The sequence below is a fragment of the Melopsittacus undulatus genome, chromosome 3 (assembly GCF_012275295.1).
Source record: "Melopsittacus undulatus isolate bMelUnd1 chromosome 3, bMelUnd1.mat.Z, whole genome shotgun sequence".
In the NCBI taxonomy this organism is placed as follows: Eukaryota; Metazoa; Chordata; class Aves; order Psittaciformes; family Psittaculidae; genus Melopsittacus; species Melopsittacus undulatus.
In genome coordinates this window covers 86,189,633-86,216,058 of record NC_047529.1, presented here as the reverse complement: position 1 = coordinate 86,216,058, position 26,426 = coordinate 86,189,633, and the positions used below count along the sequence as shown (strand labels likewise).

Below are 26,426 nucleotides of genomic sequence, written 5' to 3'. Positions count from 1 at the left end.
TCCTTATGATGTGGTTTTACTCCTTAATTTTATCCTCCTTCCTTGCAGACCAGGGATCTAACAATGAAAAGACACTGAGATTTTATGTAGTAAACTCTGAATTTCTTTCTATTTGTCTGTTTAAGAAAAACATTTATAGTCACTTAAAAGGCTATCTCTGAAAGAGAATATCTAAGATAAAACTTAATTAAGTCAGTATTTAATGCTTAATAATTAAAACTATCATGCCTCCAGAGGGCTGGTGTGGAGGAATATACGTTCAGCATCATTTTTGTAATTTCTGGCAATTAATCATATTGAAGTGTTTTTTTAAAGTAGCAGCAGACATATTAGTCCACTCTGGTCTGCTTGTTGGCCTTAGGGAACTGGCAAACAAAACAGAAATGCCGTTTCTCACAGAGAGCCTATTGAAGTTAGCAGTCTGTTAGGAACTAGATGCTGCTTCTAGATTTCCTGCCTGCTGCTCTGACAGTTTTTCCTCCACGTTTCTCCAGAGTTGTCCTACAATGCTCGGAAGTCTTTAGCCTCCTGCTTAAGCTGACTTCATCAAGTTCTAATTCTCTCATGTGGGAAAGCCAGAGGCATCCATCCACCAGTGTATGAGGACTGAAGTTGCTGATGCCAAAATCAGCAGTCTTCCAGTGTTTGCAGTGGATCCTGGAACAGACTCTGTGAATGACTGTTACTAGGAAAAAAATCAGGATGACTTTCCAGTGATGCAACTCAGGGTGAAACTATCTATATGCAGAGACTATTCCTGTGATACTGATAAATGACTAGATAACAGATGGTAAGAGGCTGCCACTTTTCACTTTCAGGTCCCCACTATGTGCCCACCACACCATGGTGGGGGTGACTGATGGTCCTTGCCATCCTGGTTGTGGGATGGCTTACTGTGAGAGTGACAGAGCACTGGAACAGGTTGCCCAGGGGGGTTGTGGAGTCTCCTACATTGGAGATATTCAAGGCCCGCCTGGACAAGTTCCTGTGTGATGTACTCTAGGTTACCCTGCTCTTGCAGGGGGGTTGGACTAGATGATCTTTTGAGGTCCCTTCCAACCTTTGGGATTCTGTGATTCTGTGAAATGGACAGAGTGACTCTGATTAACAATCTCAGCACTCCTCCAGAGGTGGGAGCACTTTGGTAGAACATTAACAGTTCACAAGAACTGGCTATGCAAGCAGGAATGCAAGCAAATAGTAATTACTCTTATTTCAGATAATAAGCAAGAGATGGAGTTGTATGTGTCCTGTCTTCCTAAATACTGTTTGCTTTTTGGTTCAAAACTTGCATAAAGACTGCCAAAATGAAGAGGAGTTTCCAAAGAAGGATGGGACAGTAGTTTTGCAACCCGAGCAAAATGGGGCAGTTTACATAAAGATCGATGCAAGATTAGAAATGCACAGAGAGCCTGCTGATCTCCCTAAAACGGACAGGAAATGTGAGGCTTGTTTAGACCAGCAGCCACAAAGACGTTCTCAGCTGGACTCCGGTACCTGTTTCCAGGGAGGTCTTTCACAGCTCCATAATTCCAAAGTAGAGGAGGCCACTTGAAAAGGTAATATGATTTGATTGAACATAAGGCAACGCAGACTTGCTTGTGATTGGAGGGATTTTTGTGGGAGAAACCAAGGCTTCTCCAGATGGGAGGAAGAGGGTCAGGGATGGCAGGTAAAGAAACAGTGTCCTGAATGGCTTCATGATTTACTGATATTGATACTAAGGCAAGGGAAGGAGTCTGTTTTTCAGACCTGGGGGAGACTTTCTGTCACCTTAGGGGAAAGCTATGGGGCTTCCCTATATTTTGTGTCACAGAAAAGGCCAGGTAAAACAGATAATCACCTGTTCCAGGCACCTGGTGATACCTACAGGACAAGGAAAAGATTTCGTCCTCAAAATTTACTAAATGAAGAAAAAACATCAAAATTGCTTATTCTGATTCATTCTAGTAAATCTTCTTTTTTGTCTTTAACAAACCCTTTCTCTGATGCTGTACTGCACAGCAGTCTGTACAGAACAGCCCTGGTTTTATGTTTCACTCCCAGGAGCCCTTGGTTGCACTTCCGCAGCTTGGTAGCTCCCGCTCCTATACACCATTATAGCATATTCAGTAACAGAAAGCAGAAACAAGTGGGAGCAACAGTTACAGAGGAAAAGACTCATGCTCCCTTTTCATTTTATCTGCCATAGATATTTACCTTGATGGCAAATGAGTGGCAAAAAGGTGGTAAATATTCCTCTGATGTCAATCTCCAGCCATGGGTGCAACCAATGGACAAATGAAACATGGAAGACACTGGGGAGTGAAAGCCTTCACATCCTGGAATGTCTATACCAATATACTTTCAAGGAGCCCTACCTTCTGGGATTGATCCCCATTCTCCTTTCCCTTTTATTTCCACAAGCTAATAAAATGGTCACAATTCTTTGTGATAGACTCTCAAAGGCAACAGCTTCCTGGCTGAGCATTATAGACCAGATTTCTGTGCTAGTTTGATAGTGGATATTAATAACATGAGCAATCACCTCTGAACCAAAAAAGGAAGGTGAAAGTACATGGTCTGGGTTGCTGAGTCCCATCCTCCCAGCCCACATCATGGGTGTGTGCAGGGAATTTCTGATACATGCTTACGTGAACAACGAGTATGCAGTCAAGCAGTTTCCAGTAAATGGCTTTTAAGACTTCAGTGCCCCTGCCACACAAATGTCCATTGTTCATATGCGGGATCCGCCTCCCTACCCTTTCATTATAAAAGCACAGATCACAACAGTGGCATGCTTATCTTAGCAGGGTGTTAAGTCTCACCAACTGAGTCACAGCCTCTGGTTGAGAACTGGAAAAAGGTTTACCCCAGATATTCTGAAACATCCAAAGTGCAGGGCACAGCTCATGTACAATGTCAGTGCTCAGGCAACAGGTTTAAGAAGGTAAAATATGAATAGGCTGAGTCTGAACCAAATGAAAGCACTTTTTTTTCATAAGAGAATGAATGCAAGACAGCTCTGGTGGAGAAACAGGATGTTGTTTATCAGCAGCAGTCAGCCTGGAGAGGCTGATCTGAACTGTCCTCTGCAGAGAGGTCAGCTGCTGCACAGAGCAGTGTCTTACCTTCAGAATACTTGAATCTCTCCTTAGGCTAGAATTAGTACCTATGAACACTCTCATAGATGCGTTCATGCATTGAAAACTCCAGCCAAGAGACATGCAAATCCCAGGAGGAGACTAACAGCTATAAGAAGTCCAACACCTAAAGGAACTGTTTCTCTGGCTAATAAAAACTAACGAAGGGGCCTGGACTGACATCACACCATTCTACCGTAAATAGAGTCCTTAATTTTCTGTAGAGACAGTATTAGTTATTTGAACAGCTGCATTCAGAGAAGTGTCCTGTGGGGAAAATCTCCTACATGTTCCTACTGATGGAAAAGTCACACCTTTATTCAGCCTATGGCTTGCACCTTCTTTGCTCCTTCTTCATTTGATCCTCCTTTTACAATGAGCTGGCTCTGAGCCCAGAAGGCAAGGCATCTCCCCCCTTTTTTAAGGGATAGGTAGTGGAGCTTGAAAAGGGCCTCATCAGATGTTAAGAACAGTGCTGAGAGGAATCTTGCAGCCAGTGAGGCTAGAAGCAGTGTAACAACCTGTGAGATGGGAATACAACCAGCAGTTTTCAGGTGACTTCCTTAAGAAGCAAAAATTCTAGTGGCACTTGGGACATGAAGCAAGGAGGAAGAAGCAGAGAGACAAAGGCAGGATAATGGCTAAAGAGCAGCAAAGAAGTAAGGAAGGACAACATACATCAAGTACATAAAGGAAGATTGAAACAGACAGTTTAGTGCCTCCAGAGAAAGGCAGAGGACATCAGCAGGTAAAATTCAGACAGAAATGGCATACTGATGTCTCTGCAAGGGTCTTGGGGAAACAGATTAAAGTACAACATCTGTGGATGCACTGCATGGTGTAAAAGGAGCAGTATATTTGAAAGGAGAGAAGGGAAATTTGGAAATGAGAGCTGAAAAGGAGGGGGAGATGTTTGGACCCTTAGAGGCACATAGGAGTAACTCTTACTGCTGGGATCCTTCATACAAGAACTATTTTCCTACAACTTTGTGGGCAAAAGTCAGTGTGATCTCACTGACTGGCAACTCCCTTCTCACCTACTTCCATGAGAAAGCAGCCTTAACTGCATGACCTGTTCAGCTCAGTGTTATGCATTTCACATCTGAGATTCTCTCAGTATGTAACAGCCTGTATTTTCTAAGGCCCCTGTCAGAACGGCTGGGGTTTGCAAGGCATGTGTGTCACATTTAGCCATTCCTGCTTCAACTCCAAAATCAGCAGGGAATCAACACAGGTGAAAGAAGATTGGAAGAACAGAGCAACATGGCCAGGCTTTCACAGCAAGAAAGGAATTGCTGTGTAGGCAGTCTGGACCAAACAGACCTGGATTTTAATTAGGCACTTTTGTTCTGAGGGGTCTAATAAAAATGGGGCACTTAGCCATTGGTCTGGCAGGTGGGAACATTGCAGGTGAGTCAGGCCAGCCTGATGTTCTGGGGGAACAGGACTTTGGAAAAAAGGAGTAGCTGTATTTGAGTCAGATGTGCCTGGACACCTAGTCAGCCATGCTTTCCTATGCCATCTGCAAACTGGAGCAGCACAAGACAGCATACAAGAGCTCTGTAGTACTGCTACAGCTCAGGACCATAGGCTCAGTCCTGATGTTCCCCTCTAGTACATCTGAAATGCCCTTACCATGGAAAAAGAGTAGGAATCAACTTAGTTTCTTCAAGTAAGAATATGAAACCTCTGTCTACTCTCTTCCCCATCCTTGTGTTTGGAGTCACCCACGGGCAAGCACTTGTCCTTTGACCAGCGCCTGTTGGGAAAGCTCTGAGAACAGTTCTTGCACGCTTGCTCATAATATGTGGGTGGCCAAGCCACTGCCCAGCTGGCATATAAAACTGCTCATCCTTTCTACAGATAGATTCAAGGGATGATATGTACCACCAAGGAACTAATTAATTAAAAGCCACCAGAAAATCCTGTGGTGAGTATTCTGGTTGTTGGGGGGGGGGGGGGGGGGGGGGGGGAGGGGTGTGCTGTAGTTAAAAGAACTGCCTAAACAATATGTTTAACCAGGAAAGAGTAAATAGGGAAATGATAATTATAAAGCACAATTCCACCCCCCACCCCACCCCCTCCAAAGATTAGCCTCTGGTGCTGTAATCTTTTGAGCAAAAGCTGCCCTCATTTACACTAAGAAAATAAGCACATGAAAACAAACATAATCAGCTGTGGGACGCAGTGATGAATTCAGCCAGCATCTTCTATCTCTCACTTTTGTGATTACAGTCTGACAGACATTTCAGTTTGGTGGCTGCAGTTTTCTATGTGAAAGCTAAACCTAAAATGCAGCGCACATCTCCTGAGGCTCACTTAATCTTAGTTAGACTGGCAGAAAGAATGAAAGAGGTGTCAAGGGTGATACACAGCAGGCCTGCTGGAGCCCCCCGCTGCCTGGTACCAAAGGAAGAGATTCTCGGCCTTATCAGATCTCCTTGGTAAAGACTCCACACATTCCTAAGGAGAGGCTCATGACCAGGCAGTTGGATAACCCAAAGCTCTGGGCAAGGGATATGGAACAGGTCGAAATGTCTTTGATCAGTTGAAAGGAGAGAGAAAAAAGAAACAAACTCCACAAAAAAACCCCGAAACACCCTCCCCCAAATGGTCTCCAATACTGCGCTACTGAGAGGCCAGGACTGAGGTAGGAGTTAACAATTCCTCCAGCGCAGAAGAGCTGATCAGGTAACCCGTCCACCACCACATGTTAAACATAACATCCAGTTAATGCTGAGTTTTAGAAGCTGTGTTGTTATTACTGCTGATGTCAAAAAAAAAAAAAAAGCACTAAAATAATTGCTTTTATAACTAAGTCTGCTTTGCATTTGCTTGGTTCTTGCCTCTGACAGAGCAGGTGATAATTATGCTTTTGTTCAGGGTAAGCATTGTTCTTACATTTTCTCATTCATTTTTTCAGTGATTTTAAACCTGGAAGGGCTCAGACCCCTACACTTTTGCAGGCTATTTCTGAGAGGTGCAAAACAGAAACAACCATATTATCACCAGGTGTAAACTTCTGAAATGTTTTCACCTGAAAACTGCAAAGGTCCATAAAACCTAAAGTCTGGGAAAAGTACTACCGGTTCGGTTTAGAAGCCCTGTAGAGGATTACAAACACCACAAAACAAGAGCAGCATTGTGATAGCATTGAAAGTGTTTGCATGCTGAGCATAGTAGCCTGTAAAATTAAAAGCCAGTATTTCACCATCTAGACTTGCAATATAGCAGTACCTTTAACAATAGAGAATTAAAAGATTATGTTTTCTGCATTATTTCAGTCAAAAAGATTATAAGACAAAAGAAGAAAATTAAAAGGCACACATTGGAATTTTCTCCAAAGTAGAAACTAGCTGCGACCTCTTTAAAGTATTAAATGAATTAATACGTTAAAGCTCACCCCCCACAATGTGCCTGCGGAAAGCAAAATTGTGCCATCTAGTGGGATTTAAACCAAGTCTTAGCTGTGTTTTCCCGCTAGAAACAAACGGACACCATACAGATCGCCTCCACTTGAATCTGTGTACATTACTGTGTGGACTTTTTTTGTATTCCACTTTGCTCCCACGTTCAAACCCCTCCTCTGCTACAGCTGCAAGAAGGGTCTGTTCACGCTGCTAGGCTTAGGGGCACAGGGGATGTTATACGCTCAGAAGTGGAATATTCAAAGACTCAGTCAGGACTTGCATGATGGCCAACGTGTCATGAACAAACAGAGGGTGCAACTTCACAAGGCAGACTCTTGAAACAGGTAAAAGTAGGGGCAAGCACAGCAAGGTTGGCTGGCTAGGGGGAAACTTCACTCCTTGAGCAGGCAGCACTGGCAAGGTAAAATAAATCCCACAAAGGCTGGGGTTGTTTTCCAGGAGCTGAAGGAGATTTTTAATTTAATTGGTGAATTTGGCACACCGAAACCACAGGGTTCACCATGGATTGAGACATTCCCTTTTGCCATGTAGCCAGCAATGCTGGTTTGCACAGCTTTAGGGCTGGTGTATGCAGACAACACTGTAGCACAATCCCATTTCCTAGTATGCTTTTGTAACCTCAGTTAAGCAATAAGCCTAACACAGATTTCAGTATGATCTTTTAATCTTTGCCCTTTATGGATTAGTGTACCTGTATGCCAGACAGTCGTTTCACTGCTTGCAATTTTTTTCTTCTGTGCTAGTCATAGGAGAGAATCATATAACATACAACTGCAATACTAAAATAAGTCAAACTGCTGCAAATGACTTACATACCTCTCTAATAAAACCTGCTAGACAGGAGTGCTCGTTATTGCCTCAGCCACAACAGCTCCATAACAGGAGTAACAGCTCCATAAGGAGTTTCCAGTATCAGTAAAAGTAAAGTTCACTGGCCAATCCTCAAATAATTAACAACTCTTTCCTCTACACATGCAGTGAGAAGTGACCTTTTCCAACAAAACATAAGCTGTTTTTCTTCAACTCAGATCATCCCCTGGAATAATTGGATCATCTCTGCCCACCGTCAGACCTTTTGTCTTGTATGAATCAACATGGAAAGGAATCTTAAGAATGTTTTGATCATTTCTTTCGGATTTTTACTTCTCTTCACTGCTTATGGAGGACTCCAGAATCTACAGGTAAGAGGAGATCATGTTACCGGTTGGCAGGACAGTTGGCATGGAAGGGCATCAGGCCAGCTGGCAGTGTGAGACCCATCAGTCTTTCCATGGTTTCTGAAAGGAAGGCATGCACAGTGGTTTTTTAAAAAGTGGGTTAAACCATCAACTTGCTACAGGTTAGTATTCCTCACCCTGATTCCCAGCATTTACTAACTGTTTTATTCTAGCACTTCTCAAATAGTTTGGATACTTGTGTCTGACTACTTTAGGTCTACAAATTAGTTGTTAGAATGAAAACTAAATTTCTCTGAGATTTTTCTCAAAATAAGATATTGCAAAATGGAAACCAAATCCCATTTCTGGAAAGGGTAAAAGAAGATATTGCAAAATGGAAAAGAAATTTCATTTCTGGAAAGGGTCTGTTTTGAATAATTCTCAATTTCCATAATTTTATTGTTATGCAACAATGTAAAATATAAAATGCACAATCCATCAAGTATAATAATTTAAGTATAAAATTATACAATAATTCTTGGCATCATTATATAATAATAAAAATATTATTTTTAATTAAAGGCAGATTTGCCTTGTATTGACATTAACATTTTAAAGCACAATAGCAGAGATGGGTTTATAGAATGACAGGAAGAGATCCCTGCTAGCTCTTTAAATCTCTTTCTTCTTTCCTTGAGCAGTTTCTCTTTGCTGACAGTGTCAAATTCCAAGTTCAGGAAAGTTCTGCACAAACAGTCCAAAAATGCATGGAGATCTTATGAGCTTCACAGACTGACAAGGCACGGAAAGATAAACCCAAGAAGCCACTAGTCAACCCACCATCTGAAACAGGGCACACACAGGTTAATTGCTGAAACATAAAGCCTCCGCAAACACTGCAGGAGGGAGTGATGCTGATTCACGAATAGCCCTCTTCTCTCTCCATTTTGTCTTGGTGGTTAAGAGGACTTTCTGAAACACAATCAAAAGTAAGTTATTTTATTGTATTGTAGCCTGCAGGAGAAGTATTAAATCTTCTTATGAGGAGAGATTGTGGGAGCTGGACCTGTTTTGTCTAGAGAAGAGAAGACTGAGAGGGCATCTCATTAATGCCTATCAATATCTCAAAGGCTGGTGCCAGGAGGATGGTGCCAGACTCTTTTCAGTGGTGCCCAGCAACTGGACGAGGGGTAATGGCTATAAACTAAAACATGAGAAGTTTCACCTCAACATGAGGAAGAACTTCTTTACATTGTGAGCACTGGAACAGGCTTCCCAGGGAGGTTGTGGAGTCTCTTTCTCTGGAGACATTCAGAACCTGCCAGGACACAGGTAACCTGCTATAGATGGTAGGAGGTTTTAACTCAATGATCTCCAGAGGTGACTTCCAGTCTCAACCACTCTGAGGTTCTGTGATTCCCCCCACTGAAAGAAACCCACAAAAACCCAAAGCAGAAGGTCTGGCTTCTAGCTTTTGGAAGCTGTAGCTGACAAAACTGGGCTTGTGGTATTTCAGAGATAAGACCTCTGTGATCAGGAAGCCTCTTTGCCTGTTTACAAAACAGCCATTCTGATTCTCAGATACATTGACCCTGCTCAGCAGAGAATCTCCTCACCTCCCTGTCTTGATGCCTGCTTCTTACTAGGGGTGTTGTGTGGCTGCCATCATGGTCCTGCATGGCCAGGCCATGCAGCCACTGCATGGCTTATAAGTGTTCAGTGCAACTACAGCTTGTTCTATAGCGCTCTCAAGTGCTACCCTCACAACACCCATTCCCCCTTCCAAAATCATACTGGATCATGTCAGCTTTTAATGGAAAGGAAAAGGAAAATGTTGATAAGCAGAATCTCAGTCTTCTCATTGCAAGTTTCACAGTATCCAGACAAGAGGAGAATTTTTAAGCATAAAAAATATAAAACTTGGTTAGATCAGTAACATGTCATTCCTCCCTTGTGAAAATATGTGTGAATCAATTACTTCCAGCTACAGAGGGCTGCTGTGAGCTGTGAGTATATTAGGATATTTGGACCTTGGCCTCTGAAGAATTAAGAAAATTTCAGACCTGTAGTTTAAAACAGAATCTTCCATTGTTGCTAAATCAGCCCTTGCAATGCAGATCTGGTGACATTACTGCCTGAGACAAAAAGCAAAGGCTAAGAAAAGAAGGTGTCCTTCATTCAGCTTGCTTTGAAAGAGAAACTCAAGTGAATTACATTAAATAAAGTCTGACTTATGAAAGCTTTGTATCTGAGCAATGCTCACCTGGTTTTGTATCATATTTTCATAAATAGGTTATAATTGTGAGGAAAATACAATACACAAACAGTGCGATGCCTGTGATAAAATTTGTCTCAGCTGCTGTTGTTGTCCATGCAGAGCAGCCTCCATTCAGAAGAAGGCCTCGGTGTTGCATCCTTAAGTGTTCTCTATGCTGCGCTCATCTTGTCCTCCATGTTCCTCCCTCCAATCCTCATCAAGAAGCTGGGCTGCAAGTGGACCATTGCAGGCTCTATGTGCTGCTACATCGCATTCTCCCTAGGAAACTTCCATGCTAGCTGGTACAATTTGAATACTTTAACCCTATCTATTGTGTTTGAGCAAAATCAGTAAGGGCAAAGTTTGTTCTTCTCTATGTCTGTGTTGCAGAATTTGAAGTTGGATGCAAATAGTGTTACCTGTAAGAAGGAGGTGAAGCAGAGAGGTGAAAATGTGCAAAAGGCCAAAATAAATGCACCCACCTGAAGCTGCTTCTCTACCTCATGTGTGTAGCAGAGATTCCTCTTCAGAAAAAAAAAGAAATCATAAATTTCATTTAAAACCCAAATTACCTTAAGGGCTGTTTTTGAGAAGATTGAAGAGAAGGCCATCTTCCAGCCAGTGGCTCTAGGAGCAGAAGACCACAGGAGGATGCTAGATCCTGCCTTGCCATTTCAGAGGTGGATGAGCAGCTTCTGCTCTCCAGTGACAGGGAATGCAGTTCTGCAAAGGAAGGTTATTTTGGTCCATCTTTTGAAGGGCAGGTGCAATTTGATTCTCAGTTACAAAAGGATAAGGCACACGAGCACAGACCCAGCCAGCCCAGTCTGGGCCTAGCACCTGGACACAGCTGGGAGTGCTTGCACATCCTAAGCTTCATAAGATTATCCCTTTCTTGGTTCAATGTAACAGATTTATTGAATCACACAAAGGATAAATATATTTCTTTATGTTTATTTTTGTGCCCGGATCTTTGGGCAAATTATTATTGTGGTAATGGATAATAACTATGCTAAATAAAGTGTTCTTTGGCAGGTACACACTAATTCCCACCTCTGTGATCCTGGGCATAGGAGGAGCACCACTGTGGTCTGCCAAATGCACTTACCTCACCATAGCTGGCAAATCATATGCTGAGAAAGCAGGAAAAAATGGGAAAGACATTATCAACCAATACTTTGGGGTCTTCTTTCTGATATTTCAGTCCTCCGGCATCTGGGGAAATCTTATCTCATCCTTGGTATTTAGCCAAGCTTCCACCAAAGGTAAAATATATTTTAAAATCTTGGCACTTTTTTCTATAAACATCAGCTGGTTCTAGATAGTTAAAAGGTAGATTTCTGTAGCTGAACTTTCACAGTCAATGGAAACAGGCACTTTTCTCTGGAAATGTCTATTTTCTATCATCTTTTCATCATCTATAAAGAGAATTCAGACAACTAGCTCAAAAATAAATGTCTATTTAATTCCTTTCGAATTCCACCTCTATGTTGTAATGCATAGATAACCTCTGGCAGCGGCAGTCTTTCACATCTGACTTCTGTTTAAAGTGGATTAAAACAAAAAGCAAAATACTGAAGAAGTTTTTTCACAAAGCTTGTAGAATTGGATTAATTTGCTGTTAAGCATTCAAAGTTGGTGAAGCTGATGCTGGTGCTTGTTGAAAATGAGTGCTTTACAGACTTGTCAAGAAGAAATAGAAGTTGCTGTTGGCAGGAGCTTGCATGCTAGAGCTCCTCTGCTGTATTACAAGCTCAGACAGCAGATGCCCATGTAGCTTGAAGAAATCGCTCAACAGTGCTGCTCTCATTTCCCATGCTTGTAATTGATATAAGCCTTAAAAGGGCAGTTGTGATGATGAATTAATACTTGGATGCCACTAGAGATTCAAAGTAGAAGGCTGTATTATCATTGCAGTCTTCAGTGCATTCCCTATCCTGTCGAAGTCAGAACAAGATGGACATAGAAAGAGCCTTCCATACACACTGCTACTATGAACAGCAAGAAGTTAGCTCTCTCCCCTGGTTGAGTTCAGCAGTATGTTCTCTAGAAAGTATTCAAATAGCTATTAGTTCAAAACTAAATGTCAGGGAGCTGGTATCAGATTTTAATATTTGAATTCTTGGGTTTATGGCAAAGTACTTGTCACAAGGTGTGACACTTACTTCGTTTAAACCTAAGAAACTACAAATGAAACACCATCAAAGCAGAATGCTAAAGAACTGCATGAAGTGTAGCAGAGCCCTGCTGATCTAATGATCTGATCCACATGATGTCTCGGGAGGGACTGTCTGTTCTATTTCATTTGCAGGACAGAAGCTGTGGTGCAGCTGTGGGGTCTGCACAGACTGCAACCATTTTATTCTCTTCTGCTTCACAGCACACATCATATTAATAAGGGGATTAAAATACTGGGTTGTTTGGGTTTTTTTTGTGTGTCTTGTAAATCCCCTCCTGATTTTACATCTGAGATTGTTCTATTAAATTCTAAAGAAAATATTTTAATTATTTTTTGCCAATTACATTGGATTTCAGGAAATGCTCTTTTCCTGGGAGGTGTGCTGTGAACAGCTCTCAAAGCCAAAGTCCTTGCCTATCTTCACAATGATGAGCAGTCATACCATAAGCTTTCCAACTGTGCCTCCTCAGTGAAACTCAGCTTTAGTGTAGAGAGAGCTGCTTGTGGGTGAGGGGGTAAGGATCTCCAGTTACTCACTTTTCCTTTCCTCTGACAGTGCAGCAAAGGCACCCACCTCTATTGCTCATATGCTTAAATGTATAATTTCACTGGGTAGTCAGAAAGATATGGTATGCACCTACAGAATCAAAACACATAAAATTCAGACATATACATACATTTGACATATTGCCTGCATCACCACATCCAGACACAGCAAGGCAAGCTACACCATGAGGTAATACTACAAAAGAATGTAAAAAACAAGAGTCATCCTTTCTTACTCATCAATATTGCAGTTTTATTTCCAGAGGAACAGAGCAAACCCTGTCTTGTGACTTCCATATCACTAATTGCATCTGCATCTTCATCTAGAGCATGCATGAACAGTGAGAAAACTTGTTTTACACACTTCCACACTCTACTGGTGCCACTAGCCTTTTGCATATGGTGATTTTGCTCCAAATCTGTTTGTTCAAAACTGCAGTGGTAGCCACTGGCTATAATAAGGTAATGATTTTCTTCATGCTATTAAGTTTAATCTGATGTTGATCCCAAAGTTGTTTATGAAGCTAGCTAAACAGCTGGTTCAATTGCAGCAGCTTTGATTGGAAGCAATGGAGAAAAACACACTAAAGGTAGTTACACAATAACCATAAATGCAAAATTACAGATCAAGTCCTGTTTAAGGAATCGGCCAAGGTACAGTGTATTGCCCTTTGTTATGCTTGGACCAGTGACAAATTCTACAGTGAAAGCATTTAAACAATTCTATGTTTTTTCAATCATTCTTCCCCACTATACAGCTTATTCAAGCTTACACTTTGGGTTAGTATTTTTTCTTTACAGAAAGGAGGAAGTGGGCATGGTATTGTGGTAACACAAGGTGCATGAGTACACACATGTGGCTTTGACATATGCTCAGCACAACACTGATGGGATTGAACAAAGCAAAGGTCTTACTACAAACCCTGCCAAACTGTTCTAATTTTAAGTACATTCTCAGAGAGTAATAAAGCCAGTCATAAAGTAATAAAGCCAGGGAAAGCTGATTTCTTGGAAGACTGTTTGTGGGCAATCATAATTTGAATTTATAAAACAAAAAGATGTCTCAAGGTGGCTTCCATTCCCATAATGCATACACAAATTATATGGAGAGGGATAATACGCTCTGGCTGTAAGAGCTGAAATCCATCAGTTCAGTGGTGGTGTAAACTGAGGGGCCTGTCTTGTGGGGTGTTATGGTTAAGAAGTATAGAGAGATACACACTGGAACTTCAAATACTTCAAATTGAGCTTGGATTAACATTTTAGTCTTTGGATTTAATCCATGTCTCCATCTAGCCATCAATTCAGTGCTCTGCCTTGATCAACTACTTCTGGTAGATCAAATTTTTATGTATTAAACTGATATTCTGAAGTTAATCAAATCTAATCAGGAAGAATTTGAAACCAGGACCAAACACCAAGCATTGGATTCCCTTCTTCTTCTGTCCTTATATATACACCATGCATTCATCTGATCTCTTCCCTGACCAGTGTTTCTTTTGGTTCTTATGAATTAGTGGAAATCTCGGAAGTGGCATGCTGTGGAGCATATGACTGCATGACTAATACCACTAACACCACTGGGTCAGCAGAACCCTCCAAGTCCTTAATCTACATTCTGCTAGGGATCTACACTGGTAAGTAATTCACACGGTCTTTAATGGATATCATTGATGGGGAACCTATTACTTGTGAAACCTAGTGTGACTTTGTGGATAAAGTTTCCAACTTCCTCCCTCAATCCAATTTGCTGAAAGGAAATAAGATATGTGAGCACTGTAAACAACTCCTTCCCAAATAGTTTCAAATGCTTTGTGCCAGTGCCTTATAAATTTTGTTTCTAGGAGGAAGATATTCTTTACACTCTCCACCTGGAATAAAGCTGAATCCCAGCATGGTGACCCCTCTGTTTCACCCAAAGTCTGTGTTGCTCTACAGACTAGAATCAAAAGTATGCCCATATTGCAATTAGAGGATTACAGCGGCTTATCCAGTTATTCATGAGATGATAGATAGGTTTAAATTCACTATGTACCTTCAGTATCATCAATAGTGAACTAGTTGCTGATGGCACTGGGCAAATTTATATACACATGCAAAGGTCCAAGATCCTAAGAGCAGCCCAGCTGTACTGGTACTTGAACTTACCAGTTTCTAGTCATCTGAGGATGCCTATCAGAACTGTCTGGTGTTCTACCATGTGCAAAACAGTTTTAGCACACGAACTGCACTGTGACTAGAGGTGGACTGAACCAGGGCTCCCAGAGCATGCAATCATTTTCAGGGAGGTTTTTGGATCCCCACTGAGACATTACAATTTCAGTCAATTCTCATCTGTGTTGCCTGAATTACAATACCTTAGTGTGAAAGGCAAAGATAAAAAGAAGCACTAGATGAAGTAACATATCTCCCCTTCAGTAACTACAGCTGCTATAGACCTTCCTTGCATAAGGTTAGAAAGGAATCAAAGACAGAGAAGGCTGATGCCATCCAAAATCAGAAAGACAAAAATAGATGTGCAATAGATTCATTCAGTGACGAAAGTTCAAAATGTATCTGGCTCAAAACAAGTTATTCTCTGGATAAAGTGGAAGTATCTGGAAAGGCAAAATGTCACCTTAGCTCTGATTAAATATCTTTGCAGTCTCTGCACACAGATATATCTTCTTTGCTGGGACAGATGCACATAATTTGCCATATGCTCAAACAGAATGTGACTCGGTCAAAGTCAGCCCTCACTGGACAGGGGCATCGCAGAAAAACCTCCTTCCCTCCCCAAGCTCCATTCCTAACTGGTGAGAAAATGCAAACAATATCCCCCTACTTCCCTTCCAGAATGTGCTGGAGCTGATGCCTTTCTGCTAAAGGCAGGCTTGGCTCACAAGTTTAAATTTAAATTTGGTGACTAACATATACAGCACTCCCTTAGGCTGGGATCATGCAAAATGAATGCAATAATGCTGTCTACTGACCCCACGTCAGTAGGGTTTCGTTTTTCTTTTAAGCTCTTAATAAAAGGTATGTCTTTTCCTACCTTGAGGGAGCCCAAATAGCTAACTATTTCATTCACAGATGTTTTTTAAATATTTCCTCTATTTGGTTGCTGAATGCATATTTTGCCCAGTGTGGGTGGAGACAATAATGAACAAGCCTTTTATTGTTTACTTTTCTCACAGACTGTGGATATCTCTGTTAATTTTCGTACTAACCAGTATTAAGTTATTTATGACCTATAATTGCTATTGATTCATTTGACATGTTTGTATGAATATTTATTTGTCTTGTAAATGTGGATGTCCTGCTCTCATCCATATAAGTAAGTCCTTCAGTCACTACATAAGCACTGATAAGCAACCTGGCAGAGCCAACAGTGATGAAGCATTTACGGCTCAGCCACAGTGGAGAACCAGGGCACTGGAGAATACAGTTTCACTCTAGGAGGCATGGATGAGAAATAATAAGCAATGAAAAATTGAAGTAATTTAATATAAATCTACTAACATATCTGGACATTAAGTTTGCAGAAGAGATCATACCCATACGTAGTAGCATAGGAACATGATAAATTGGCAATGTAGATGGGAAGAGGTGCCTCGTTCTCCTCTTACTCTGGATTTCACTTGTTTCCATGGATGGAATTCTAGTCTGCATAAGTAAGAGAGGAAACATAACCATGCCTTGCATTTGTAAAGAAGCAAACACTTGTGAATCTGTGGGTGCTCCATGTATATTATGAGACAGTTACCTTCTTCATAACATGAAAAAGATGGTATTGATTCACTCCCCAAGCAAGAAGCCTAGACTGATACATACATGATAATTTTCTGATTAACTACCCCATGTATTCTTTCATATGCTGCTTCTGCTTGGAAATTATAGGGTCAAAACTGTAATTTGCATCTTTTTCAAGTCCCCCAGGGTTACTCTCTGTCATCTTTAAAATAGCATAGAGAATCATAGAATAGTTTAGGTTGGAAGGGATCTTCAAAGGTCTTTGAGTCCTACACCTCTGCAATGAACAGGGACATCTTTAACTAGTTCAGGTTGCTCAGAACCACATCCAGCCTGGCCTTGAATGTCTCCAGCAATCAGGCATCCACCACTTCCCGGCCAACCTTTTCCAGAATTTTACCACCCTCACTGTAAAAAATGTCTTCCTCAAGTCCAGCCTGAATCTCCCCTCTTTTAATTTAAAACCATCACCCCTCATCCTGTCACAATATTCTGTGCTAAAAGCATGGCTCTGGGCTAACAAAGGAAAAAAAGAAAAAGAAAGAAAAAAAGCAGCATATACTGGGATCCAAGGCAGCAGTTCTACTTCTAGCCCTTTATTATTCTTTCCATGTATTTGAAGATCTCCCCTAGCCATGAAAAACTTGGCACTGGAAGTGAATATCCCTCTCTCGTGTTGATTTAAAGCCTTCTGATAGCTCCCGAGGGAGCTGTTTCTGGCCAGCTCCTTGTCCCCACACCCCTCGCTTGCCCTGGAAGGGTGAGCGATCACCCTCTGCGGCCGAGCAGCTGCCCTGGCGTCTGTCACAACAGGCCAGTCACAGCTAAGCTGAGGGGATTTGAGAGGTGCGCAGCTGTAAGCAGGAGATGTGGATGGAGATCAGGCCTTCTTGTTTACACAGAAATGGCCTTTACACTGAAGCGGAATCAGAGGCATCTGCCAAAACATCCCACAGAGAGCTAAGCACTAAGTCAGAACAATAACAGCAGCAAGCAACTTCCCATCATTCTTGCAGCATTCCTCAGTTTTTCATGAACTTTTTGTTTTGTTTTTACAGCTAGTGGTGTGCTAGCTGTGTTGCTGACTGTTACATTTCTGGACCAGATCAAATCTGACCAAGCAGAGACTGAGAAAGAAATACTAGAGACATCATCCTTTTGGTCTACGTTCCTAGCAACTTTCCAGCATCTTAAAGATAAAAGACAGTGTCTTCTTATTCCTCTGACAATTTACAGTGGTTTGGAACAGGGATTTCTTTCTGGTGACTACACAAAGGTGTGGATGACAATGAAAATCTATGTCTTTCTGACTGTTTTTTTGTGCCTTTGTGTCTTGCTATTGCATCTGATCTCTATTTCCTTGTTAAATGAAGATCTTTTCAATGGCAGTTTGTGGTTTGCTAAATTACTGCTTACTTCTCGAATGAACTCCGAGTGACATCTTCAAACAGGAGAGGCCAGCAATAAATATGTCCCTTGGAACAGCCTCAAAAAGAACACTGTAGAGAACTTAACTCACCAGTGGAGGCCACAGCAGAGAGCTACAGGTTCAAACTCTTCAGCTTGTTGTAAATAACAAACTGGGAGAAAAGCCAGCAGCCTGCAAAGCCTTTATATTTTCCTTCCTTCTGGTTTCCCTAGAGTTTGTATAAGTGCAAGTCAGCACACATACCACATATTTTATTTTGACAACCTTTACGGTAACAGGGCAAATCTTCAATGTGGCTGGCTGAAAGCCCTCACCCATCACTAGTGCAACAGGTCCAAACCCTGGGCTGAAATGATTAAAACCACCTCTGCTCCTTCAGTCTCTCTACAAACCTAGACACACAGCAGGTGTGTTCTCCAGACATTTGTTGAGAAAGTCTCCAAAGAAAGGGAACAATCTTCCTGAGCTGCTTATTTGACACTTAAGCTTTCAAACCTTGCTTATAAGCAAATGGGAGAGTGCACTTGCTGCTGGGTTTGAATGGATTGAATGGGGCACTCCATGGCCTCTTCCTTGGTTGTATACTCTCATAGGTGAGGTCCTTTTCTTCGAAGCTGCTCTGTAATGACAGTAGTGCTGACTGTGGATTTTCATCTCTTAGGCTATGAAAGGAAGGGCAGAAAATTCCCAGTGCCACTTCCAGGAGTTTTATTTGCACAGCAAGCAGTGCTCTGACTTCTGCTTGTTACTGCTCTGTTTACACGGAATCAGCCCGACTGGGAACTAGGTTAGGAATATAACTGCTGAAGTCCAACTATGTCAATACACCAGGGAGTTGTCAACAAACTCTGTAGTTGTGCTCCTTTGATCTTGCCCATGATGGCTATTTACTGAATACTCAGGCTAAGACCCTTGAACTTTAGCTGCTTTTTTTCACTGAAGAAAAGGTGGTGTCACTGTCTTTTCTCTTCCAGGCATATGTGACCTGTGCCCTGGGGATACATTATGTTGGTTATGTGATGATCTGCTTTTCAGCTGTAAATTCACTCTGCTCTCTGCTCTTTGGAAAGATCTCTCAGTTCACCGGTAGAAAGCCTCTATTTTCATTAGGTATGTAAAGGTCATTTGAAGGACTAATCACCTCATGTGATATATCAAACCCAGTGCTCTCCCATTTGCATGTGCTACAAAGGGAGAGCTCACTGTCATTTATCATTAAAGCCAAAGTAAATCTGGAGGCAAATTCCATCCATGAGAAGAGGGAAAGCACAGTTAACCACTATACTGAGGTCATTATCATTGAGATCTTACATTACTTTGCTGGTGGTGTAGTTCATCCTGCTTTTGAGGGCACTGTCTACTCAGAAAGTGCTCTGCAGCTTTAATGTTTTATAGCTCTAATGCAATCAGTGATAAATCATCTTACAATGCAGATGCTGAGGCCTACATTATGCCTGAGAAGGATTTCTCCATTGGGGTGAAACCTCCTCACCTTTATAGAGTTTTAAAGGTTGGCCTGGTGTTCTTTTCACTACTCATTGTATATGGAGAAAAAGAAAGTCATGTGACAACATGTCAGGCTAGAATAAATTGAGGGCTTGTATGGGATAGTAATTTTCACGTTGCTGTGAGGATGTGTATATTTAAGGACATCTCCCTCTCCAGGGAAGACTCAAATGAGTAACAGAGTAATGGAAGATTAAAAAATACCAAGAAATATTTCATTTGTGTCCCTGTATCCACTAAGCGTACTGAAGAGAACTAATACCTGACTTCCACTACAGAGTAACTCGTATTATTAGAGTCATCACTGACTGAGTCAGTGTGCAGCTAGGTATTCTAGGCATTTCCTCCACAGGAAAATTTAAACCTGGGCTACAGTCACGACTTCAGAGATTCTTCTGTATGTGTCTGTCCTAGGTGTATGTCTCACTCTATGAAATTCGCTTTAGAGTAAAACGAGAACAACAGCACAACTATAGTGTTAGCAATACAAGACCTCTGAACCTCTCAGTTCTATTTAAGGTCTTTGTATTCAATTGGTGAAGGTGCACCTGTGAAGGGAGCAATCATTTACAAACCACTTTCAAAAAGAAAGACAAAAAGTCACCAGACCCTCTATATATCCTTAACTACTTCCTTTGGCTGAAAGGAAACCTACAATTTAAGGACTTGATAGGGAGAGTCAAAGAGTGCTTCCTCCCCCTTGCACATGCCTCACATTGTGACTGCAAATCTTTCAGCTGCCCCTTCTCCTACTCAGTGGCAGTTTTTGTCCTTTGGGCTAATCAGTGATGAGGATCTCTCAGCACAGGACACTGCTCAGAGTTATTAGTTGGAGACTGCTAAAGGACTACATTGTTTGTATTCCATGTGATACCAACTCTGTCAGCACAAACCTCAATGAACCAGGAAGACTTTAAAATTGACTTGTGCTCTAGCTTGGGGAAGAATTTGAAAGTGTTACCTAGTACTATCTGTAGTGTTTGTAATTGTATTTATATTTATCTTCTTTCTCTTTAAATTAACAGCTGCAGTTACAAACACTGCCTGTATAATAGCACTACTGCTGTGGAAACCTCATCCTGAGCAGCTTGCTGTGTTTTTCATATTCCCTGCTCTTTGGGGCCTATCTGATGCTATTTGGCAGACACAAACTAATGGTAAGTCTTGGTGACAATGAAATGTATTCTATAGAGGTATAAAAATTCGTATGTTTACATTTATAAAACAAAGAGTGCATAAAAATTATAATCCGTTTAAAAAAGCATCTGAAAGAAACATGTTAGCTCATTGGAAAGTAAAAGAAATAAGAACAAGTTGGGAATAAAAAAGTAAAATATTCATTAAACATTTTTTTCCAAGATGAAGAAGAATAACACTGCAGAAGATGATAATGGGTACTCAGAATTAATATTCTGGAGGAGCATAAGTATTTCAAAGAAAATTGGAAAACTAAGAAGAATGACACATTTAGTCTGTCTTTTGCAATAAAGGAGAGCACTCTGGATAAAAAATCAACTCCAAGTTCAGCAACAAAAGAAGCAGCAAATTGGCTGTTAGGAGTTATTAGAAAAAAAGTGGAGAAAACCACAGAGAGCTACATTATGCAACCAAATAAATTCATGCAGCTCTGATTTGCTCTATTTCAAAAATCTTAATTCAATGTGATAAGACATAAAAAGCCAATAAAAGGAACACAGTCATGGGAGATTTCCACTTGAGGAAAGACTAACAGACTGGAACACAATAGCCTGGACAAGTGATAAGTAAGGAAAATAGTCAGTAAGAAAATAGGGTGGAAAAGTTGTTTAGAAATTCACTATTTCCCTTTATAACAGGACTAATGGTACCAAATAAAGTTATCAGGCAACAGCTTTATAGAAATCAAAATAAATGCTTTTTCTACACAATGCATGATTGAAGTACGAAATTTATTGCTAAAATGTAAATTCTTTTAAGCTGGAATTACATCACTTCAGGGAAAAATATTCGGGGGGGCGGAGGGGGGTTGCTATTAAAGCCTCGTAGTAAAGAGGAAATTTCCAACTCAGAAAGTCCCTGCAGCTTTGATTGAGTCAGGAGAGCACCAAGTGGGGAAAATCGCTGTATACTTACCTCGGTTCTTGCACTCTTAACCTAGGAGTCTGTTACTGGAAGTATACCATTGGACTTATATGATGTATTACTATTGTCTCTAGAATCTTTTATGTTCTTCTGCTTTGTGATACAGTGTGATTATTATGTACTCAGAGTTAAGATAATGAGCTGATACGAACTGACTTCTATAAGGGATTATTTAAACATATCCCTTAATCAAAACTAGAGGAAATTCTCTTCTAGATGCTAAAGACAGACTCTAAAATGCTGAAGAGGGCAAGAAAGATATATATATATATATATATATATATAGTGATGAGTTGAAGTAAAGTCTGCTCATGACTATCAGTCACACTCTTTTTAAATCAATGCCTTAGCCTGGGTCAGAAGACAGTTAAACACTCTCCCATCTGCTCTCATATTTTGCCTCTTATTTCATTAATATTGTTTTTTTCTATCTCAAATTCATATTTGGCAGATGCCATAGGAATATGCATGTGACAGAGCTAACTCACCTGGGCCCACATCAGGTTATGTTTCTTGGCTTCCCTCCCTTTGGTCCCTCTGGGTACTTCGGTAGCTTAGATGATTTTACGCACTAGATAAATTGTCATGCTCTTCCTAGACAGCCAAAGGGAAAACGTAACAGTCCTTTGCTTGGCACTGACAGTGATCTCATCTCAGGCATATGTCCCCTCCTCTACGCAGAAGGAAGTGACCAGCCAGACTTCTCTGTCCCTCCAGCAGCTCATATCCCTTGGAGGAGAGCTAGTACATATGTCAAGGGACACCCTCTCTTCTTCTCTCATCTCAACCCACAGACTTGTGCCTTTGGTGTAATTTTAAATCAGTACTCTCATTATTCAGGTTCATGGAAGGAGAATGTCAGTGAGGATTTGCTCTCTCTGAAGTAAAGCTGTTTCCTGCTTCTTCAGCTGCAGCCTTCCTGGCTGCTAATCAAGCTTCTTCCCAACACCCTTGAGAGCCATATCTCAGTCTCCCACCAGGATAAAGGACCTACCCTTTATCCTTCTTCTATCTTTTCTAGAAAGCCTAGTCCCTAGACACTTTGCTTCTTTCAGAATCACAGAAGGGTTGAGGCTGGAAGGGACCTCTGAATGTCAGCTGGTCCAACCCCTTGCTTAAGCAAGGCCACCCAGGCAGTCAGTTACCCTGGACCATGTCCAGTCAGCTTTTTAATATCTCCAGGGAGAGAGACTCCACACCCTCACTGGGTACCCAAGCCAGTGTTCAGTCACCCTCACAGTGACAAAGTGTTTCCTGATGTTCAGAGAGAACCTCCTGTGTTTCAGTTTGTGCCCATTGCCCTTGTCCACCTTTCTTAGACACCACTGAAAAGAGCCTCTACCCCCTTTGCACCTCTCTTCAGGAATTTACATGCATTTGAGATGTCCCGTGAGAAGGACATCTCAGTAAGGTCCCTGCACACCTGACAAAGACGGACCTGATGACCTCCTTTGGAAAGAAGTTGTGAGTGCAGAGAACCGAAGTGTCAGAGAAGGTGGCTGGGAAGTGATTGCAGTTCCCAGCCCCCAGATAGTGAACAATGCTTCACGCTTATTCAATGGCAAGTGAGGTCTGCAGCTATGTGACAAGACTCACCCCCATTCTGTAACAGGTCATCTTCATTCCCATATCCCTGAAAAATACTTGTGCAAATTCCATGTTTGCGTTAGCTGAGAAAAAAAACCAAAATGCTCCTTATGCTTGCGCAGTATCTTTTTTTGTCTGTACCTTCCTCAGCTGTTCCACAGCCTCCAGTTATAAAATCACACAGTTTGCTTTGTCATACTGTCACCCTGAAGTACCAAGTGATGACATAAAACCTTATCAGAGAGGTGCAGTGACATTACTCCATAATAGTGCATCCCAGAATGGGATCTCCAGTTTGACATACCCATTTAGAGCTAAATCTCTTTTTCCCTTTATCAGTTTTATACAGATACACATCACATCAGAAATTCTTAGCTCCAAAGGCTATCAGGTGAGATAAGACTTCTAAAACAGCACTGGGGACTAAGATTTCTGGTCCTTCCTTTGTCAAGCTCCCATAACTGCTGCTTGGGTCTCAGTAGGTTAATCGATGATTGAACACAATGGCATTGTGCCACTTACTAAAGGTATTCTATGGTAATCGAAGATGGCTCACGTTGGTCTGCTGTGGATAGTTAATACTGGAGTTCCCCCTAGAGGATATATAGGCTCACAGTAGGTGAATCACGATTTTTTAAGCTTTCCTAACATGTCTGTGTATGAATGTGGACACCCTCCTTTATTTCCAAAGAAAGCTGCTTCATTTAAGAGTGTGTAGTGTCCTTTCTTATCTAACCTGAACACAGATACTATTATTATTCCCCCAGCAATAACTGCACTTGGGGTGTAACCGTCGTATCTCGCAGAGCTAAATTATTGGGTAGACTACAGTAAAATAAAGTTCTTTCCAGGCCGACATGTATCTTTAGGAAGGATAAAAATCAGTCTGGAATGTTTATATACCTGGACTCAAATATTCCAGCAGTCCCGTTACATACCTTGTACATACTAGTACCAGGAGAATGAGTGGGAAAATGGGCATTGGCAAACAGGGAGGATAATTGCCATGGAAGTGAACTGCAAAAATTCAGACCTAGCAGCCTCTCCACTTGGCCAGCTCAGCAGGTCCTATTAAAGCATCAGCCAGGCAATTTGCACAGTACTGCAGTTGACTGTTAGTGATAAGGACAAATGTTTAGGTTTGAGGCAAAACCACCACTGCACTCCCATATAACTGCTAGCTAATACCACATTTGCGCCCTGGAAATGAAATCTCTCCTGCCAAATCAGCTTTTCCTATAGCTGAACCTTGGACTAGATCCTCACTCAATTCTAACATTGCTTTGAATGAAAAAGAAGGCTTCAAAATAGTAAGGGAAAACAGGTATCAACTGCAAGCCATTTTTTTCTCAACACATGGAATTGTCATGGCATCAGGAACCTTCCTGTAATAACTCTTCTCACTAATCCCTTTCCAGAAGATAACACAGGTCATATAATAATGAATTATTGTCAAATAATTCACACTACACTACACTCTGTGAGTTTAATGAGTTAAGTACATTTTGTGATGCACTTGTCCAGATTTTCCATTGTGTCTAAATTGAAAACTGAAGTAAATGTCCTTTTACACTCACCAGGATGCAGTAAGTTTTTACATACAGAAGATATCTCCCCCTTCTTAACAAAATTGAAAGGTTAGTTGAGCCAACCCAGTTTTTTAGAGAACTTTGTACTCCTCTGTGCCTTTTGGCTCAATGTGCCTATTTCACACAGATGTGTTGCTAAATAGAGAAGTGGATGAGAAGAGTTAAGGTTCATTATATTTCTTGCTTCCCCCCATGCATACCACAGCTACGTAAGTCAGTGGAAATGCCTGCTGCTTTATCACTCCTGATGCCAGCTCTCTCCCCTTCCCTGTGTGCCCAGCTATGTGGGGTGTGCAGCTGACTGGACTCAGTGGAAGCTTCCCAGTGAACACAAGTGCATTAGGATTACCAGTTTAACCAAGTTTCTATGTCAAGATCATTTTCTAGCTGCTGGCCAGAGTTTCTGTATACATCAAAGACTATTTTTTTTTTTTTTTGCCAAATCGTCCAGGACCTGAAAAATCTGAAAACCTACTTATCTCAGAGGCAAATCTCTGCATATATGTCACTACTGCTAGCAACAGTGTGTGAGCCTCACCTGGGGGCTTTCTGAAGCCAAGTTATGGTGAAAACAAGTGACACGCATTTTACGTGTGCAGTCTCTCCATGTTCTTGGGCAGGTGAAAGAAAACGATTTGAAGAACAGGTAGAGAGTGTAAGCAGGGCCCATGCAGGTTCCCCCCAGAAGTGGTGAAGGATGGCAGTGGGAAGTCCCTGTAGTTCTTTGATCCTTTCTACCCCACACTGACACAGCAACTCGGTCCCTGAGGACCATGTTGTGCCTAGACAAAACTACCTGGAAGCCTGTAAGGACTTGGTATAAGCTTCTCAATAGGTTACATGGAATGTCTGCAGTGTCAAGGGCCATTTCTGGCCACCTTCTCTTCTTCCTTCCTTACTTGCTCATCAGGGCAAGAACCTTCCTTTTTTGTGGCTGACTGATAGCTTGAGAAATTAACTTCCTGCCATCTCACTTCAGTAGAGCCCATCCTTCCTTTCTTTTGCTTTTTCTCTGATATTCCTCATTTTGTTATTTTTGCTCTGTTATTTCACTTACAGCAATTCACAGGAGCATAAATATGCTTCAAAACAAAGTTGGTGTTTTCCTTTCTCTGACATTTATGAGGGAGATTGTAGCCTATTTATTCCCTTTGCGGAAAATAAGTAGTTTCAGATTTAATCTCCAGAAGCCTTGTCTCTCCTTCATTCTAGGACTCTACGGCATTTTATTTGAGAAACACAAGGAGGCTGCCTTTGCTAATTACCGTCTCTGGGAATCGTTAGGATTTGTCATCGCCTTTGGTTACAGCACCAAATTGCAAATCTACATCAAACTGTATATTTTATTGTCTATGCTTGTGTTGTCTATGGTGACGTATGGAGTGGTTGAATACCTTGAAGCTAACAGCTCCCCCGGGTCACCTCCTCTTACAAAGAAGGAAGATGTAGGACCCCTCACCCAGGATACACATGTGTAACCCAACAGAGTCAGAGTGATGCAGGCAAAGCAAACTGGCTGGTTCCTACAGGCATGTCTCCAAAGGTGTCCCAACGTGCTGTCTTCAGAAAGATGGTAAAGGGACAGATTTCAAGGCCAGTATAATGCAAATGTCTCAGGAGTAAAACCTCTTTTGACATCTCAGTTTTATAAGGGAAGATTATCTGATCTCACCCTTTCATACATATGACCAACTAAATATTGTTTTGTTTTGTTTTGTTTTCAATTAATAAAGTCCTAATGAATATAAACAAGACTCCTGAGATCCTCAC

At 41.4% G+C, this 26,426-nt stretch overlaps 1 protein-coding gene across 4 annotated transcripts; it reads left to right on the top strand.

Annotated features, from left to right (window-relative positions):
• Positions 1-5,027: 5,027 nt before the first annotated feature.
• On the top strand, positions 5,028-26,341 carry UNC93A (unc-93 homolog A). 4 transcript variants are annotated; one of them, XM_031048526.2, is made up of 9 exons: positions 5,028-5,052; positions 7,582-7,734; positions 10,088-10,269; positions 11,003-11,232; positions 14,210-14,329; positions 17,483-17,700; positions 18,828-18,963; positions 20,385-20,516; positions 25,869-26,341. In XM_031048526.2, the coding sequence occupies exons 2-9, from the start codon at positions 7,648-7,650 to the stop codon at positions 26,132-26,134; spliced, it is 1,371 nt and encodes a 456-aa protein (XP_030904386.2). In that variant the 5' UTR covers positions 5,028-5,052; positions 7,582-7,647; the 3' UTR covers positions 26,135-26,341. The 4 variants fall into 4 exon arrangements, with proteins under 4 accessions (XP_030904386.2, XP_030904385.2, XP_005148665.2 ...); XM_031048525.2 differs by lacking the exon at positions 5,028-5,052 and adding an exon at positions 7,419-7,474; XM_005148608.3 differs by lacking the exon at positions 5,028-5,052 and having other exon boundaries at positions 7,428-7,734.
• The last annotated feature ends 85 nt before the right edge of the window (positions 26,342-26,426 follow it).